This window comes from Eleutherodactylus coqui, chromosome 5 (assembly GCF_035609145.1).
Source record: "Eleutherodactylus coqui strain aEleCoq1 chromosome 5, aEleCoq1.hap1, whole genome shotgun sequence".
In the NCBI taxonomy this organism is placed as follows: domain Eukaryota; kingdom Metazoa; phylum Chordata; class Amphibia; order Anura; family Eleutherodactylidae; genus Eleutherodactylus; species Eleutherodactylus coqui.
This window is the reverse complement of record NC_089841.1, coordinates 96,554,030-96,574,337: the sequence shown is the minus strand read 5'-3', so window position 1 is coordinate 96,574,337 and position 20,308 is coordinate 96,554,030. Positions and strand designations below refer to the sequence as shown.

The window sequence follows — 20,308 nt, the reverse complement described above, 5'->3', positions numbered from 1 at the left end:
AGGCTTCTATCAGGCTTGATAGAAGCCTCTCCGGCCCCTGCACAGTATGATGTAATGCCATAGCATTACATCATACTGTGCAGAACAGATAGTTCGTTTCTAGCGAAATTCGTAAGTCGAATGTTCTCAAGTCGGGGACTATCTGTATATGTATTTATGGGCAGGGGAAAGGACCGATATATGGTTCAACTCCTGTATAAACTCTAACACAGTCGGAGGGTGAGGGGTCCTCCAGTGCCGGTGGATTGTGGAGCTTGATGCTGTGAGGAAGTGTTGCAATAGATTCTATTTTATCTTGGCGATGGGACCTGGGATAATAGAGAGCAGTGGTATTAGAGGGGACGCCTCTACCGGTGTACATGTCGTTTGCTCATATAACTGGGAAACTGAGTTTCAGAAGGTTCGAATAGTTGGGCAATCCCACCAGATGTGAAGCATGGTTCCCTGCCCAGATCCGCAGCGCCAGCAGGAGTCCGACACAGTCTTGCTTTTGATACTGTACCGATTTACTTTGGTTGGTTCATGCTACATTTATGGTACGGGCTTTGCTCTGTTACAGTATTTATTCCTTGAGCTCTTCTGGTGTGGATATGCTGCTATCATGCTTCATTGTGCACTTATTGGGGGGGGGGGAATTGTACAGTGTGCCATCAAACCTAACGCCAGCACTGGACAGAAAGCATCTGCTATACAGGAATAGAGGGGTGCTTGTGCTCTTTATCGTGGTTCCTTGATGTGGCAAGTCTGAATCCTGTCATGTGACATGCAAGTCAAAGGGTAGGGTAAAAAAGAATTCTACAATTATCTCAGGAGTCGTTAATCTCATCTCATCTCCCCAAGTCCATAGCAGCTTATGTTAAACAAGAAATTAAAGGGGAAATCCCTTGAGTTATTCCCTATCCATCAGGACATGCTGATATGGGGGAGCAGAGTTCAAGCGTTCGGCTAAATCCATCAGTCGCCCCAAAATTAATGCAGCAGCAGGCATATGTGCAACTGTTGCCCTATTTATTTCTGGAAGCCCTGGACTCCCATACGCAGGATCCTATGGATGGCGGATAACTTGGTTTTATGGGACACTCCTTCAAAGAACAGAGACACGCCGCAGGTTGTGAGTGTGGTTGGGAGGAAGCTTGCTGCAGAAGCCTGCTTCCTACTACAATGCTTGCAAGAAAAACTGGGCAAGCTGAGCACCATCAGCCAAACCGTACCACGCTAGTTGGCAAAGATAAAAGGAACTACGTTTCAGATGAACACTAGCATTGGCAATGATATTTAGTGAAAAATCCCACACACTCACAGTTTCCTGGCATAGCTTGCTTTCTCCAGGCAGCTTGGATACCTTCTCCATAACATCCAGAGCTCTTTGAAAATACCCTGGTCTCCACATTAGGGGCATCTGGGTGTAGACCGCTCGTAGACCTTTAGAAAGCTCCACTTTTCCTGAATGAAACATAAAAAGCAACAAAAACTACAGTATACATAAACTGCTCGGTAAACATTTGAGGAATCTAGTTTGGTTTTCATGTCTTAAAGTGGAATTTTTCACCCCATTTTTGGCAGCAATTCTATATAAGAGTACGGTATTTGATAAATTGGCTATGGATCAGCGATAAACCTTCCCAGGCAGCTGCGGTTCTAGTGGTTTAAGTACAATACTGTATTTAAAATACTTCTGTTCGTAAGAGATTATCAGAATCCTCCTTCCCATAAAAACATGCGGAAATTTGTTTCCCCGCTACTTCCTTCCTTGAGACGCTTTTAATTAAAATGTTACATTTTCAGTCTTTTTTTTTGAGTTTTGCAAACAAGATCCAATATAATTATATTTTGCTATGGAAGAGCAGAATCATGAACTTTTAGCGTTGGCTTTAGTACTAAATAAACACACATCTTTAAGAGGATAATCGTTATCTTCAGAAGAAGCAGCTGCTGCAGTATTCATTATAGGACAGCCAGGATAGAGGTCTCTGGAGCAATTATCACCTTCATTTGTCCCTCACAAATAATATTTGTCCCCCTCTGGCAACACAATCCCGATGTCTAGAGAGCCGGCAGGGAAGCGCTGTGCAATAAAATCCATGTATTCCTGGAATGAGATAAACTGACTGCATCCTCACAATTTCAATATGGCATCTGTGGCTCGGAGGGTAAAAGATCAGTGACAAGGTCCGCAGACGCTGCCCTTCCATCGCACTAGATTTAGTATTTAGTGGCAGACTGAGCCTCTGGGCTTTTATCGGGCAAGCCTATGCAATTAGATGTTATCTAGCAGGAAGCATGACATGAGAGTATAAGCTATCGACTTCAGAGACTGTCAATGCAATATGATGTAATTCTATCAGACGCAGCAGCCCCCACCCATTCATAGGGACTGGACCTGACGCAGCAGAAGTCCGACTGATATAATGGATTGTCAGCATTAAGAAATACCCGTCCTTCAAGTTTAAAAACACTTTGGACATCATTTGTTGTATGGCAGAGGTATCCACAGCAATCAGACCTATAGCAGGTTCATATTATCAAAAAATAAACTATTTCAAAATTATGTATGATGTGTAGTTTTGCTTGTTTTTCGCTATCTATGCGAGCAACATAGCATAGAAGGAAAGATGATGAACTCAGATATATAGATTTCTTTGGTTTGATGCAGTAGTTACAGAGCTGTCAAGAGTGCTGCAGAACATAGAAAGCCTGAGAGCCCTGCCTTCACCAGTGAGACCTTATCTAGGATATATCCGATCATCACTTTGACCAATTTCACTTTGAAATCGGATATGTAGAAAAACGGATAGTGCTGAGAAGTGTAAAGGCTGATTTAGACGCAACGATTATCGCTCAAAATTTATTCAAACAATGGCTTTAGAGCGATAATCGTGTAAAGAGTAGAGATGAGCGAGCATACTCGCTAAGGACAATTGCTCGATCGAGCATTGCCCTTAGAGAGTATCTCCCCGCTCGGCAGAGAAGGTTCGGCTGCCGGCGCGGGTGACAGGTGAGTTGCGGCAGTCAGCAGGGGGGAGCGGGGGAAAGAGAGGGAGAGAGAGATCTTCCCTCCGTTCCTCCCCGCTCTCCCCCGCAGCTCCCTGCCCATTGTCGGCAACCAAATCTTTGCTCCCGAGTGGGCAGGTACTCGCTAAGGGCAATGCTCGCTCATCTCTAGTAAAAAGTAAAAGCCCCATTAACACGCAAAGGTGATCACGGAAAATTCGTTCAAAAGATAGCTTGAATGACAGTCTGAGCAATCATTTTGCATAAACTAATGGGCACTAATGCCCATTAGCAGCTTATTAGCTTCATTTGCATGTAAATGAGGCTCCCTTCACTGTATGTAGATAACAGTGGGTGGTCTGTTAAACTGCATACAGCTTCATTGTTCTCCAGCAAGACAGCAGCTGAAAACAATGTTATTAGCGCTCCCATGGAGAATCACAGCCTGCAAGGTTTATACAGCATAAACCATGGATGATGAGCTGATCGCTCATTGTTCAGTGTAAATAGCGGACGTTCAGTACTGAACGACCGCTATGTTATGTCAATGGAGAGGGGCGGGGGGGGAAGTGAGGAGAGAAATCTCCTGCAGCCTCCCTGCTGTGAGCAGGTGCACGACAGCGAGTATGTGCGGGGACGATTGTCAGGTATCGTTTGCCCGGCATTCGTCCCGTCTAAAAGGGCCTTTAGCTGTAATTTGTTGGTGATCCCTGCAATGGATGTTCATTTCCCTGCAGCGGCACCACAGGGCAAATAAAGCATTACACATTGGCCATTAAAATCAACAGGCTGCCCATTTAGTGGCCTGAGTTACTGGTTCCTCCAGAAATACATGTATTATTGACATTTTCCTCTATGACTAAGAGGAAATTCCTGAACCAGCACCTCTTTATTATATCGTAATTCTCTAACAGAGTATTGGAAACCTATTTTCTAAACTAGACAACCCCTTTATCATTGGAGGCTGCTGTGATAATAGCATTAACAACAGAGGATGAAGCACTATATACAAGAATGGAACGTGATCCTTACCAAGCAGGGTGTATCCGTACAGCTGAGAACTGAGCCCGACTGTGTTCTCCTGATGCCAGCCTGCCAGTAGGAGCGAAGCACCAAGATTCCTTTCTTGTTCCCACTAAATTGACAAAAACACAATTTTGCTATGAAGCAAGCTTTAAACAATATGTTATTCTTTCGAAGTTGCTGGCACAAAGTTCAATTCCTTTTATTAAAAGGAAGGCTTTCTTTGGTTAAAATAAAGGGAGCATAGGTCGGGCAGCGCTCTCTGTAACCAGCATAAACAAAGGCCTGCACACTTGGCAGCTAATGTAATGCTATGGTGACTAAATAGCAGTATTATTTCCCTGTTTTTTTGCACAAAATGATCAATTTCGGTCAAACACCAAAAGAATGAGTTTACAGGCTCCAATTCTGCATGTCATCCAATAAATTGTGACTGTACCTATCTAGCCCTTCATGGAAATAAACTGAAACCGCCATACTCAACAGATAATTGCTGACACTGGGAGCCAAATGAATCCGACAGGCTAAAAATTAGTTACACCAAGCAAGTGCATGTGGTGATCGCAGTGTGGAGTGCTTTGTGGTCATCAGTATAGTATTGAATGGCTTCCTATTGTCAAGACTCCAGAAACTAAACTTCTTTATAACAATCTTTTCTTCTCATAACTGAATTGCACGTTTGATCGTTGCAACATAGTATCATATAGAGTAAGCCATTCACTTCTGGCCGAGCCTTCCTGCCAAATTATGATGCTTTTCTCACATAGTTAGAGGTATTCTCTAATTCTGCTACATCCATAGGATATTCCATAAAAGTATGGGTCCCAGACACACGAGCTGCCCCTATGTTGAGTTGATCCCCTTCGCCCCTGGCCACACTGAATGCAGTAGCTGGGAGTGATGGTGACAATGGAAATCGCCAAGTGCCCAGAATCACACCATTTCCTTAACTCCTAAAGAAGTCAATGGGAGGTAAGCAAAAGGTACAGCACAACGCGCTACACTGTTTCTACAACTCGGGAGCTGGAGAAGCAGTGTAGATCACTGTGCTGCCCAGTGATTTCTATGGGAGTTACAGAAGGCAAGCTCGGCTATTTCCGTCATTCCAGCCACCTTGTAATCAGCGGGTGTTCCCATATCAGTTATGTTTGTCAGAGATAGGAGCACCCCTTTAAAAGGTGCTATCTCACAAGAACAACCTCTTTTTAAACAGAAGCCTGCCCAGCGATCAGTTGTCCCCAGGTTCAGTTTCTCTAACTTCTGGTGATCAGTTATCTTTACGGCAAGTCATGTCTGGCTATAGCAACTACTGAAGGCACAAAGTGTGCCTTTCAAACCAAAACCAACCGGTAATATATGCACAAGCCGTGTCGCCAGAATGGCACTTCACTCGGCTCATATAAGGGAGTCCTAACCCAGGGACCCCCCTCTATGGCATACATATGTCCTTATGAAGCCTATGGACGGGGGTGGTCACCTGTAGGCACAGACTCCCCGATTTCTTAAGGTGCTTTCAGACTTAGCGAGTTCTCGGTCCAGTTTAATGTGCACTGATTGAGATGCCCCTCAATAGGTGCTAGTTTAATTTTTCCTTCACATGGGCTTGGAATTGATATATGGGAATGAATGATAACAATTACAGTGACATATCCCCATAGGCTGGCTGCACATCTCCCTGTTCACGTGTGGAGATGTAGAGCCGATCTGCTAGCATTTTAAGGCTTGCTGAAACTGAACGATCAGCCAAAAAACAAGCTAATGCTCATTTGTCAACCCAGCAGCCAGCCAACAAGTGTTCGGAGGACCATTGGGGCCCGGTAAAAGGAACATTGGACTCCACCCATGAATCAGGCCGCACGTTACGTCTGGAGAGGCTTTAGCATTTTTACTTATTTAACAAACAATTGAACAAAGATAAATAAAGCTCATGTTACCGTCAGTTGTGGATTTCCAGACAGATACTTGTGCAAAGCATAAAGTGATAGTAGCTGTGTGCAGACATTATCAAAGCTCTCCTGTAGCATGATCTCCGTGACCACAGACACGGCAGCTGGAAGATGAAGAGGAGGTAGAACACACCTTATAAAGTCTCCGAATCATAACTAGGTCTGATGTGAATGTAACAGGTACCTAATGCAAGTATTTTAACTAAAGCAGTATTGACGCAGGAGATTTTCTTGTGCGAGTTCCGTCTGATTTTGAAATGGACAGCAGTCGCACAGGAAAAAAAACACAAAAAACATTCGCTTGAAGGGGTTAATTCATACAAGTGATTTTTCTTTTGGACCTATAGTCTGGATTTAAAAAAAAAAAAAAAAATTTAAAAAAATCGCTGCATGTCTAAATTTGGACGATTCTTGAACAAGAATTTTCTAGGAGAGCATGAAAAAAAAAAAAAAAAACACATTGCACCCGCATGTGATGCAATTTGCATGCCAGTGCAATGCGGTTTAACACCGGTTACTATGCGGACTACAAGGGAAAAAAAAAGAACCAGAAAGCGCAGAGTAGAGAAAATTCTGTGATAAAAATACACATGCAAATCGCAAGAAAATCACATGGAAACTGTCAACTTGACCAAAATCATACTCGCCCGTCTCAGTGTTCAGATTATAGCTATTCATATCATCTTATGTGATAGATAACCTTATACTGCATACACACCTTAATAATAAAGAATGCTTTTTATTTCAATTTAACAACATAAGGCTTATTTAGATGACCGTATATTGGCCGCGTATTTACGCCGAGCCGATATACGGTGTCCTTGTCTGCAGGGGAGGAGGCTGGAAGAGCCAGGAGCAGGAACTGAGCTCCCGCCCCTCGCCACTATTTGCAATGGGAGGGGTGGGGCGGGGGTGGAGCTAAGCAGTGGTACTTAGCTCCGCCCCATCTCACCCCCTCCTATTGCAAATAGTGTCAAGAGGCGGAGAGGGGGCGGGAGCTCAGTTCTGGCTCCTGGCTTTTCCATCCTCCTCCCGCTGCTGACAAGGACACCGTATATCGGCCGGGCATGAAAACCCAGCCGATATACGGTCACCTAAATAAGTCCTAAGGGTGTATTTACATGGGCAATTTTCCCATGTGGGCTCTGCCCCATTCCGAGATGGGCAGAAATCACATTGGAAAAGAACCCATTCCCACGAGCGATTTCTCTTTGGGATCGATAGTCAAAGTTAGAAAAAAACACAGCATGCCTTATATTTGTGTGATTATTCTTTAATTATTTTGAATCCTTTTTTATTGGAGCATTTAAAAAGTTTATTGCAAATGCATGCCAAGCGAGTGTGATGCATTTTAACACAGGTTACAAGGAGAACAAAATTTTCCAAAAAGGGTCCAGGTACTAAAAAAAAATCACCACTATTTCATAAATATTACTTTAAAATCACATTAGTGTTGTCTGGCTTGACAAAATTATCTGAACTATGGGAAGCACATAACAGAAAAAAAACAAGGAGGGGAGAGCAAAAAAAAGACTAGATAAAAATGGAAAGTGGAAAAAAAGAAAGAAAAAAAAAAAATCACATGAAAAATAGTCATTTTTACATTGGCCAAAATCGTACTTGACAGAGTGAATACAGCCTAAAAAGTTTAAAGATTTTTATTTGAAGCATTCCTGGACATATATTATACTTACAGATGAGTATATTGATGAGATATTGGCTCCAGTCCGGACCCCCCGTCATCTTAGGTGACCTCCGCTGTGACTGACTGAATCATACAGGGTCTGCTAGATGAAGAAGTGACTTTCTCTATTCATTCCTAAGAGACTCGCAATTCATAGGAATGAACAGAGTAACTTCGATCTGCTAGAGCAGAGGTCCCCAACTCCGGTCCTCAGGGACCACTAACAGGTCATTTTTTCAGGATATCCTAAGGTAAGAACACCTGTGGCAAGTCTGAGGCACCGACAATAATTACATTACCTGTACAATACTGAGGAAATCCTGAAAACCTGACCTGTTGGCGGTCCCTGAGGACTGGAGTTGGGGAACACTGTGCTAGAGGACGCGACTTAACACACAATGGGTCATGCAGGATGACAAGGGACTGGATCGGAGCGGATAGATCATCAATATAGCAATTTGTAAGTTTATTGCTTGCTCTTTTATGCTCTGTTTGGTAATTGCACCCTGGGGAATAACCCCTTTCATCCCCCCCCAAAAAAATCCCCCAAGTGGCTCTTCAGAAATCAACTGAAAAATAAATGAAAATCTAAAAAACAGTCACAATACACATTAAAGACATACAGTATCTTGGATAAGACACTGAAAACTAAGTAATGAGTAAAATAATGTAAATAAAATACACTACCTTCAAAATTTTCATTCTTTATGAATGTATCAAGTAATAAGTTAAATGTGAAGTCATCTGGAAAAATACCAAACTGGCCCTATGAAAAGTAACAGAGAAAAAGTATTACATTTTCTGAAATTATTACATGAAGGTATTCATTTAAAGCAGATCTCCAGATTGGGCCACATCCTTTAGTGTTCAAATTAGTTTTATTAAAGGGGTTGTCCCGCGCCGAAACGGGTTTTTTTTTTTTTCAACCCCCCCCCCCCCGTTCGGCGCGAGACAACCCCGATGCAGGGACGTACAGAAAGCTTACCGGAGCGCTTACCTTAATCCCCGCGCTCCGGTGACTTCTATACTTACCTGTGAAGATGGCCGCCGGGAACCTCTTCCTCCGTGGACCGCAGCTCTTCTGTGCGGTCCATTGCCGATTCCAGCCTCCTGATTGGCTGGAATCGGCACGTGACGGGGCGGAGCTACACGGAGCCCCATAGAGAACAGGAGAAGACCTGGACTGCGCAAGCGTGGCTAATTTGGCCATCGGAGGGCGAAAATTAGTCGGCTCCATGGGAACGAGGACGCCAGCAACGGAGCAGGTAAGTAAAAAACTTTTTATAACTTCTGTATGGCTCATAATTAATGCACAATGTATATTACAAAGTGCATTATTATGGCCATACAGAAGTGTATAGACCCACTTGCTGCCGCGGGACAACCCCTTTAAGCAAACATATTACAGCAACATCTTGAAATTGTTTTACGTCCGATGTCTCAAGCCAAATCTTACAGAGGAAAAAATACCACCGGTATCCCCCAAGACTGCACAGTCAGTGCCCCCCGGGGGTCGCTTGGGGAACAGGTTGTCCCCTCGGTAGATCTCTATAGATGAGGGTGCCAGCCCACATCCTTTAATACCTTGAGGACACAGTGAATTTTAATATTTTTCATGCCCACCTTCCAAGAGCCATACATTTTTCATTCTTCCGTTGACACAGTTGTAGGAGGGCTTTTTTTTATAGAATAAGGTGGATTTTTTAAATATTCCATTTAAAGGGGAGGTCCAGTTTCAAACTACGGTCTATCAGCATGATAGGCCATCAACAAGAGATCGTCGGGGGCCTGCCACCCTCAATCCCCGCTGATCAGCTGTTTGCTAGGTTGGTGTGCGCATATGTGTTGATTTCTGCAGAAACAGACAGCTTCGTTCTCACTACAGTGGCCAGGCTTGGTATTGTAAGCCAAATTCCTATTTACTTCAATGTGAGGTGGGCCTGCAATATTAAGTCTGGCCACTGCATTGAGAACATCAGCTCAGTCACAGATACACAGGCCCAGCAAACAGCTGAATGGCAAGGGTCCTGGGTAACAGACCCTCGTCAATCTACTATTAATGTCCTTTCCTGCTGATACACCATCAATTGGTTACAACTGTACTCCCCCTTTGGTGTACTTAAGGAACGGCTAAAGAATTTGGGAATGTCTAGCTTGCAAAAAAGAAGGGTGAGAGGAGACTTAATAGCTGCCTACAAATATCTGAAGGGCTGTCACAGTGCAGAGGGGTCAGCCCTATTCTCATTTGCACAAGGAAAGACTAGAAGCAATGGGATTAAAAATTAAAAGTGAGGAGAGACAGATTAGATATCAGAAAAAACAGAAGCCCGTGATGAGATTTGCTAGCAATTACCTATCAATAGCATGAAATCACTCCATGTTATGTCAAGACACTTTTCCATGAGAACTCAATGAATTCTACTTTATTATCAACATTACCAACTCTTATACAGAAAGACGAGGGCGTATACAAAGTTACTTGGTACAAAGATTAGTGTTACATAGGTGACAAAGCATACTGATCATAAGGCTTATTGACATCTACCAAATAGTCTCAAAGCTCTAAAGGCTGGTCTTAGACAAGGAACTCAGTACAATCAGGACATTGCTGTTGCATTAGACACTATTTCTGCTATATCTGTGTGTCTTCTCTTTTAACACAGCTTAGTCTTATTTAATTTGTCTGTTGACTTTTTGTCTTGGTTTTAGTCTTCTATTTAAGGGTCGATAGTCCAATACAAGGTAAGAAACATACACTTATTGCATTCTGAAACTTAACACTTTATATTCCATGACACTTCCAACTCTATCATTCTATGATTCAACTGAGAACAGCAAATAAAAATAATTTGTGTATGGGGAAAAACCCTGCAATTCTGCCATCGTTTTTTGAGTTTTGTTTTTACGATGTTTATTGTGTGGTAAAAATGCCGTATTCTTTTAGAATCACTTGAGTGCTTGTATAAGACCCAGCACTGCTTCAGCACTGCAGTGTATTGTGTATTTTCTACAGGTCTTGTTTCTGGCAGAATATAATAGAAATACTATGATGACAGGTCCAGGAGCCTTCACAAGGCCCTTAGCTGCCATGACAACTGTTCAGCTCCCCATGACTGTGCTGCAGAGGGCCGATGAGTAGACAAAGAGAGCCCCATCCATCTGTCTTACCGCTCAGATGCCTCGGTCGCGGCTAACAACTCCAATCCCACAGGTAGATGTCAGCTTTAAACACAGCCATCAGCAGCAGCATATTTCCTGGAGATTTTGCCCGCATTTTCCACCAACACAAAAATAACCTCTGAGGTCAGATATTAGCAGAAAGCCAACAGGGAAATACAAAACACACTACAAACAGTGCACTTTGTTTTTGTCTGTCATTTTTCTTCATGGTTTTTTTTGTCTATAGGATTTTTTTTTTAAATTATCACATGAAAAAATAGTTTAAGAAAAACAAAAACTCCACCCAACCGAAACAAAAGAAAGCCAGACAAATTATGTTGTGAAAGTATTAGGATGCTTTTACATGGATTTTGCGACAACAATGTGTTGCACTGTCAAGAACTGCACCATAGTTTTGGCCACACAGCTTATACATGAGGCTATAGGATCTGGCAACAGGCTTAGCCAGAGTAATTCTTGAAACATGCCAAAATGGCATCTCTTGTGGATAAGAAGGATCCTACAGAAAACCAGTCCTACCTTATTCTTCAAAGTATATAAAGCTTTGTCTGCTGCTCCATACTGGAGACACTTTCGAATCCACCCATGTATAGTCCAGTTCCTCAAATACCAATAGTTCGGACTGTGACGAAACCTATAATAAAGGCGAAGATATGGTAATCTCATTACCAGCACTAAGTAATAATAAATCTAAATAAACTGGAAAGCCATTAGGAATATCCATGCATGTTATCAGCAAAAGAGGATCAATATAAGGAACATATTAAAAGTCATCAACGACATACACATTTTTTTATAGCATTTGCTATCTGGTTAGTCTGGAACTACTACAACCAGCATTACCGACCAGTCTCTACCTTCTTTCATATTAGCTTGATGATCATACTGCATCTTGTTCTACTCTGTGCCAAGACTGATCTGTACATCAGAAAGTATTGTGTGTTGTTGCCTATGGGCACATCTCATGTCTCACATCAGAGTGCTTCATTTTCTTTTGCTGCTGTCAGGTTATTAGGGAAATCATTGTTGTAAGTAGATGTCATTGCTCTTCGCTCTGTATTGTAGGCATGAATGTTCAAGGGAGTCCCAAATTAGCTCCTCATTATGTGTAACTGTAGCACTTGGCTCTCTTTTGCATGCAAAGTGGAACAGAAGCCAATTTTGCAAAAAGCAGCATATTTGCAACCTCATTTTTACGAGTGCTTGCTAGGGCCCATGATGCATAATTACGCTAACCTTCCCTTATCAAGTGTGTTCTTGCGTCTGCCCTGTTTGAATGCCAAGTCACTGGCGCGCCAATGCCAACCCCGAGGTTTTACAGTAATAGATATTTAAACTGAAATGGTGAATCGCTGTGTTTTCTTAGTAGAGCAAGGAATAGATAAGCCGGCAATAGAGCCATCCAGATGCTGGCAGCCTGCAGCAGTGTACTGCTAGCGCTTCTTGTCAGGGATATTTCTTCCAACCGATTGAACTCGCTTTCCAGAACATTTACCATATTATTACAGCTACCCGTTCTCCTCCAATTTACCCCATGTCTTGTGTGCTGGAAAGCACCGCTTGAGGCATTTCAAAATTGTGATAAGACAGACGGACTCTAAATTCTTAGGTAGGAATATCATAGATTCGGACAAGGTGAAATAGAATGGATGTCAATGTTGCAATGCTCTGGAGGAACACATTGCCTATGCCACTTCTTATAGCGCTTTATTACATCAAGAGGAAGACATTATTTATTGAACACAGAATATATCTACAGTATTAAAACAAGCCGATCCAGAAGAGCACGCACCTAGAGGAGAACATAGAAGGGTTTAAAAGAAATAGGTAGGTTGTTTTAAAGTAAGACTGTTTGATAGCTGCATATTATTTTAGCATTATGCATATTGCAGCGTATTATATCATCACACCGTTCTTCCTTGCAGCACTAGGTTTAACCCTATGGGAGAAACAAAAGTAACAGATAATTCTGCAGGTTACTCTATGCTCCCGTACCTACTACATCTGATCATTAGCACACACCAAAGCTGGGTTCACACGGGGCGGATTTGTTGCGGTTTTGCTGCGTTTTTTCCGTTGCGGTTTTGCAGCAGAAGAACTGCTTCTGCGGCAAAACCGCTTCAAAGGTTATTTTTGTCTTGCGTATTTTCTTGCGGATAAATCTGCAAGCGTTTTTTTCCTCAGCGCTTTTTAAATTTTGCTGCTTCCATAGAGGTCTATGGACAAAAAAGCGCTGCGGAAAAGACAAAAGAATGGACATGCTGCGTCTTGAAAAACCGCGCCGCAGTTGCATTTCCGCACTGCGGCTGTGCGGAAAAAATCCGTCCTGTGAGAACAGCTTTTTGCCCAAACACATTTGTACTGCATTGCACTGCGAACGCAGCGGTTTTGCCGCAGTGCGGATATGCAACGGCAAACCACAGCAAATCCGACCTGTGTGAACCCAGGCTAAACAACTTGTAATCACTAGGCCTGGAATGATGAGGTCTCGTGATGTGGTTCACATGCCAGCCTTGAAAAAAGGGGAAAGGAACCCAATCTATCTCCAGATCTGGAAGCTAAGATCCTCCCCCCCACCCCCCCACCCTACCCAAATCTGGTTGATGACCTGTCACAGAAGTCTGTCATAAGAAAACTCATATAATGTAATCATTCCAACTGAAAACATGTTTTGCACTGTCTAAGAGTAAGCTACCATATTTTTCAGACTACAAGAAAAAGTCATGCTAAGAAGTGCCTGCATCTTATAGTCTGAAGTCATGAGGGTTTGGTAATGTCAAACCCCCTAACTGCCTTTATAATAGATCGTCAGATTGCTAATAAGGTGCTCTGCAACATCCCATAGAGAGTTGTGCGGCTGCCAAGTTGTCTGTTTTTGGACAAGACAATGATCTGTCAGATCAGTACTTGCAGGAGAGGCGGCCAGTAGAATGACATATGGGAGAAACTGATCTCCAACAAGCAGGTCCTCCTAATCTCAGCAGAGTCGGACCACATCAAGAGGCAGCAGTGATGAAGATGGTCCTAGTCTGTAGAGCCTTTCTACATCACCATAATGTGACCAGCATGAGAAAAGCCATACCAGTCTGCAAAAAACGCTATTATTCTGTGAATTAATACGCAGGTAGTTATGCAGATTATTAAAAATCATTAAGATGTCTGCAGCAGACTTGTGCATATGTGTATACAAATATACTAGTAATGATTAGGACATTATAGTAGCAGTGTTTCTGATGGCGCAATGCGCCACACAGCTCTGCTACATGGTACATGCATTATGATACATACACACACACACACACACACACACACACACACACAGGCTCCTCCCACAGCAGTGACATCACCACAGGTCCTTCAGCCCACCGGATCTCTGTGGTGGTGGTAGGTCAGTAAGTTCTGTGCGGATTGCTGAGTTGTGTCTTCTGAGATAATAATGGCTTAGTTGTATTCTCATTTTGTTACTTTTGTCCTCCCCTTCCAAGAGCCCTAACTGTGGTGTTCTTCTGTCGTGTTTTATATATGTTGTAAGACCTTCGATGCCGACACCAGGGGGCGGAGCAATGGCGTTACCAGTGGTGGAGCATAAGAATCACTCACACACATACAGACAAGTGGTCGTTAGTAGTTCGATGCAGTGTGTATGCTGCAGAGGTAGCTGTGTATATACTGTCAGAGGCAAATTAAAAAAAATTACTCAAAAAAGGGGTTGTAACAGGATGGCCTTTCCTGTTCCTATGCCCTATTAGGACATATAAACATAATAAAGGGAAGTCTTCAATTAGAGACACCCTCTATGTCCCAGAATGTAGAGCTACTCGATAAGAGTGGCTCCCATTCTGGTGGACCATTCTGCCATCCTGTATTACTACTTTTTCGAAATATCAGGTTGTCCATGGCTACCCCTGCAAGTTCAACGATTAGCCGGGGGTGCTGAGAGTGGGACTCCGGTCTGTGCAACAGAGTGTATTCTTGGTCTTCATTTGCTGGGGCGATGCTTCTTAGAACCAGTTTCATCATAGCATTTAATGGTTTTCGTGACTGCACTTCAGGATACCTTCAAAGTTTGTAAAATTTACACATTAACTGAACTTCATGTCTTCTGTTTTCTGCACGCAGAAACTGGACAACAATTGAGAAGCTAGTGAATTGTTATACGTTATTCAGTCAGGGCGTGCCTTTACACTGAACGATCATCGTTCTGACTCCCGCTGGATGCAGGAGTCTGAATGATTTATCAGTCCATGTAAAAAGGCCATTAATTGAGTGGTTCTTGCCATAGTGTGGATTAGAACAGTAGTTGAATAGGGCTAAACACTGTATGGAAGTGTGTACCAACCATACCTCTGTATAACACAACTAATAGGTCTTAAAGGGGTTGTCCCGCGAAACAAAGTGGGGGTATACACTTCTGTATGGCCATATTAATGCACTTTGTAATGTACATCGTGCATTAATTATGAGCCATACAGAAGTTATTCACTTACCTGTTCCGTTGCTAGCGTCCTCGTCTCCATGGTGCCGTCTAATTTTCAGCGTCTAATCGCCCGATTAGACGCGCTTGCACAGTCCGGTCTTCTTCCTTTCTGAATGGGGCCGCTCGTGCCGGAGAGCGGCTCCTCGTAGCTCCGCCCCGTCACGTGTGCCGATTCCAGCCAATCAGGAGGCTGGAATCGGCAATGGACCGCACGGTGCACCGTGGGTGAAGATTCCGGCGGCCATCTTACTTAGGTAAGTAAGAAGTCGCCGGAGCGCGGGGATTCGGGTAAGTACTGGCCGTTTTTTTTTTTTATTCCTGCATCGGGTTTGTCTCGCGCCGAACGGGGGGGGCTATTGAAAAAAAAAAAAAACGTTTCAGCGCGGGACAACCCCTTTAAGCATATTAAGGTGGCAAGAATTTCCACAAATTTACTCTTAATAAGGCATTTCTGTTAATTGAAAACGACTCCAGGTGACTATCTCATGCATCTGATTGAGAGAATGCCCAGAGTATGCAAAGCTGTCAGCGAAGCCAAAAGGAGGCTACTATCAAGAATCTCAAACATATTCTGATTTAACACTTAATTCTGTATGTGTCCATCATTTTCAGGTCTTCAATATGAATTTATATTGTAGAAAATTAAAAAAAAAAAAGAAAAATCATGGAATGGAAACTTTTGACTGGTACTGTACTGCAGACATTTAAGTGAACCGTTAAATGTAATTTGGTACAATTTGTGCGAGTGCTAATTGTTTCATTGGTGAAAATATGAGGAGACAGTACATTTAACTTAGTTATTGCCCCCTCAATAAGATCACCAAAGCTAGTGAGACTGACCCCTCATCTGGATGTGCCCACTTTGTCTGTAGACTAATATATGGTAATTTTTGGCTTGTACGTGCCTTTCTAATGTTCATGTTGATTCTGTTAACTAAATTAAATTATTTTGTGATAATGAGACGAGAGAATGTTCATCTTTCGCAAATTGATCTTGCCTTATCTTCCCTCTTTTGTCTTTAGTCACTTCTCAGTAGAATGGGAACATAAAGCTGAAATCACACATGCAGTTTTTGATATTTTTTGAGCCAAAGCCAAAAATGAATCCAAAAGAAAAGAAATTATCAAGGAAAGACAGACACTTCTCTCTTTTGTATCCACTCCCCCCCTTACAACTGTTGGTAACAGGAACTTCACCTCATTGTTCTCAAGCTTCTCCATCCTCCTTACAGTCATTCCTGTACAAGCATCATCCTACAATTCAGGCCCTCGCACTAAATCCTACACTTGGGATATGGCATTTTAAAGGACTCGTCTATAAAGGCTTCACAATGGTTCATCTCAAGTGAACAAACATTAATTTGTCAGTTCCCTCCTTCTCTATTGTTAATGGTAAGGCTGATGTCCAACTTCTCTGACCAGAATCAGCAAAAAGATTACTCAACAATCCATAGGGAGCCGTAACACGCATGAATGCATCCAAATACCCTCATTTCATTCACGAGTAACAGGTGCAAGCAAAGGGTTATGCAAACACGATCCAAGGCCAGTCATTCTGCCGCCATAATCACAGGCTAGTATTCAACAATCCAGATGAGCCCTCCGCTTCTCAGCATACAATATACTTTATATCGGTGACAAGGCGCTGGGGGGCCCTAAATACAGGGGGGGGGTCACAAAGAAAAATTATTCAATTAAACAAAAAGCCATACATCAAGCCAATATCCAACTCACTCTACAAGATCTCCAACAACAAAGTATACAGCATATCCTGGTAATACCATTAGAACAAAGGGAGCAATACATTGAAATTAACCCTTTTGTCACAGCAGTTCATTTATTAATCTGATAGACTTAAAGAGGCATAGATTTTTTTTTTTGCAGTGGCACGCTGACAAAATGATATCATGGATGGGGGCCTATTAATATATCTGACATATAAGCCATACAAACCTAAAACGAGATGTGAACATGGGGATTTTTTTTTTACACAAAATGAATGAAGTCGATCTGCAGGAGAAGACAGGGATCAAAACAACAATGATCAGATAAGAGGCCCGGCACAGCATGTACTGCATTACAAGCAGCTATTTAACCAAGAACATTACTTAAAAGGGAATCCGTCAGCTTAATCTTGCTGTCCAAACTGCAGGCAGCACATTATAGAGCAGCTGAGTAGCTGATATATGGTTTTATAGGAAAAGCTTTAGTAGAATTGTATTGTATTCATTTATATCTCTGCTGAGCTTTGAGGTCCAGTGGGCAGTCCTATCCGTGATTGATAGCGCATATAACATAACATTCGATCACTGGTAGGACCGCCCACTGGACCACAAAGCTTAGGAGGAGCAAAGACATAAAGGAATAAAGCAGAAGTTAAACTAAATTCTTTCCCAAACTATAGATCAATCTGCTTGTCTCCTGCCTAATAATATGCTACCTGCAGAATGGATGCCATTTTTAATTTAACAGGTTCCCTTTAATCAGTTTCTCAAGGTAAAAATGAAACATTAAATTTTTTTTTTTTTTCTAATGTAACAAGATATAACCAGAAACATCAATTTTTGCAGGTAGTAGAGCAAATTCATGGATGCTTCACCATAGGTTTGACCCAATATTTTGGCCCTACTCAAACACGAGACAGACATGAAGGAGATGATGTATGAATAACGCGGCGGTGACAGACGGAGGGCAGCACTTTTTTGTGTAAAAAAGAAAAAAAAATCTTTAACGAAGGTTAAGGCCTCCCTCACATAGGCATTTGCAGAAATACAGCATTTTTTAATGCCAAGGAAGCTGAAAAAAAATAAAAAAGCAACACTCACCTAGTAGACGCCGTTGGGTCCCTGCGGCTTCTTTCTGTAGCTCTGTGCAGCCTTCCTAACACTTGTAATCTCCGACAGACCATTGTTTGCTAGTAACGTGTTGAAGATCATGGCTCCAGCAAGAGAGTTTGCTCTGATTGGCTGTGATTGGCCAAGCGCCTCAGCTAATCAGAGCAATCTCCTGCTGGAGGCGGGGTCTTTAATCCCAGTTACCAGAAAAGGATGCTTTGTCGGGGATCACAAGTGCAGGGGGAGGCTGCACAGAGTCCTGGAGAGCAGTGGCAGGGACTAAACGGCATCTGCTAGAGGAGTATTGATTTTTTTCTCAGGTAGTGTATCTAGGGCATTTAGCTTTGCCAAAACGTGGTACCAAGTTGTGCCGTGTTTTTGGCACTGTGGAAACCACTGCCAATTTATTTAGGACCTAAAAGAACAGTTGTTCCAAATTTCAAGTTTGTACGGCACCGGGAAGTTAAAGAATTAGATGTGGTACACAACATAGGGGGTCACTTACTTTTGCATTTAGAATTGTACAATCAAGTTGCAACCCTTTACTTTTACAGAAAGCAGAGGGTGGTAATAAATGGTTCATACTCTCATTGGGCCACCATTGCTAGTGGGGTGCCATAGGTTTCAGCATTAAGCCTCATTTTGTTCTATATATTTATCAATGACCTGATATAGGGGCTGCACAGTAAAATATCAATATTTGCAGACGATACGAAATTATACAAGATAATTAATACAAAGGAGGACAATATACGTCTATAAAAGGACCTAGATAAAGTGGGGGCTTGGGTAGGAAAATGGCAAATGAAGTTCAATGTGGATAAGTGTAAGGTTATGCACATGGGCAGGAGAAACAGATGTCACCAATATACACTAAATGGGGTACTGCTAGGGAAAAGTGATATGGAAATAGACCTGTGGGTACTAGTTGGTTGTAGACTTAACTGGAGCAATCAATGCCAGTCAGCTGCTGCAAAAGTAAAGTCTTGGGGTGCTTTAAAAGAGGGCGAGGGACAAGAACATTATTCTTCCACTATATAAGGCACTTGTCAGGCCTCACATGGAATACTGCGTATAGTTCTGGTCACCGGTGCTCAGGAAGGATGTAGCAGTGCTGAGGGGGTTCAAAGAAGGGCAACTAAATTAATAAACGGAATCAGAAAACTGGAATACACAGAGAGGCTATCAAAATTGGGATTATTCGGCCTGGAAAAAAAGACGGTTAAGGGGCGACCAAGTAACTACTGTATGTATAAATACATGAGGGGACAATACAAGGATCTCTCCCATGATATGTTTATTCCCATGACTGCGACGGTAACAAGAGGACATCCTCTACAGTTAGAGGAACGAAGGTTTCATTACAAATAATAGAAGGGGGTTCTTTTCTGTAAGAGGAGTGAGACTGTGGAATTCTCTGCCTGAGGACGTGGTGATGGCAAAAGTCGATAGAGGAGTTTAAGAAGGGACTAGATGTCTTTTTAGAACCCTATGACATTATGGGATATAGACCTTAAATAACCAGCGTGGTTGTTGATCCGGGTCTTGGAGTCAGTTAGAAACTTTCAAACGTTGATCCAGGGATTATTCTGACTGCCATTATGGAATCAGAAAGGATTTTTTCCCCCAAATGAGCTAATTGACTTCTGCTTTTGTTATGTTTTTTGTCTTCCTCTGGATCAACAAGGTGGAGTGCAAACAGGTTGAACAAGATTGACATTGTCTCCCTTCGGCCTAACATACTATGTAAGACATCCAACATCTACTCGGGCCTTTCTTAACTACGCCCAACACTGGCCTCACTTCCAGTAACTCAACCACTTAGGCCGATTGGGACCTTACGCACAAGAAACAAAATGTCAGATGCTAATACTACCGAGGTATCACACGCAATACTATCTTCTCTCTCTGCATCCAGTGTCTTTCCGCGCCGTTTCAACAGCCAGACATCCTACCTATACCTGTCACTGACTACAATAGGTTTAACATCACTCATGGTGGGCCACTACAAGTCACCTGACCGAACTTCGGGTATTCACTCCATATGCCCGATAGCCACTTCACTAGCTGTAGCCTAGGAGCTACGTCTTTACCCATGAAATGCCAGACATCGTGGACGTCAATTTAACTCAGTTTTTTTGCAAGACAATTTGTAGTATTTATTGGTACCCTT

At 42.5% G+C, this 20,308-nt stretch overlaps 1 protein-coding gene across 1 annotated transcript in view; it reads right to left on the bottom strand.

Moving 5' to 3' along the window:
- MRPS27 (mitochondrial ribosomal protein S27) overlaps positions 1-20,308 on the bottom strand; it is a 93,134-nt gene that overhangs the window by 31,307 nt on the left and 41,519 nt on the right. The window contains exons 5-9 of the mRNA XM_066602921.1: positions 11,344-11,458; positions 8,332-8,410; positions 5,949-6,064; positions 4,024-4,126; positions 1,301-1,443 (exon numbers count right to left, since the gene is read on the bottom strand). Of these exons, the coding sequence (XP_066459018.1) occupies positions 1,301-1,443; positions 4,024-4,126; positions 5,949-6,064; positions 8,332-8,410; positions 11,344-11,458 (556 nt within the window). The remainder of the gene's footprint in view (positions 1-1,300; positions 1,444-4,023; positions 4,127-5,948; positions 6,065-8,331; positions 8,411-11,343; positions 11,459-20,308) is intronic.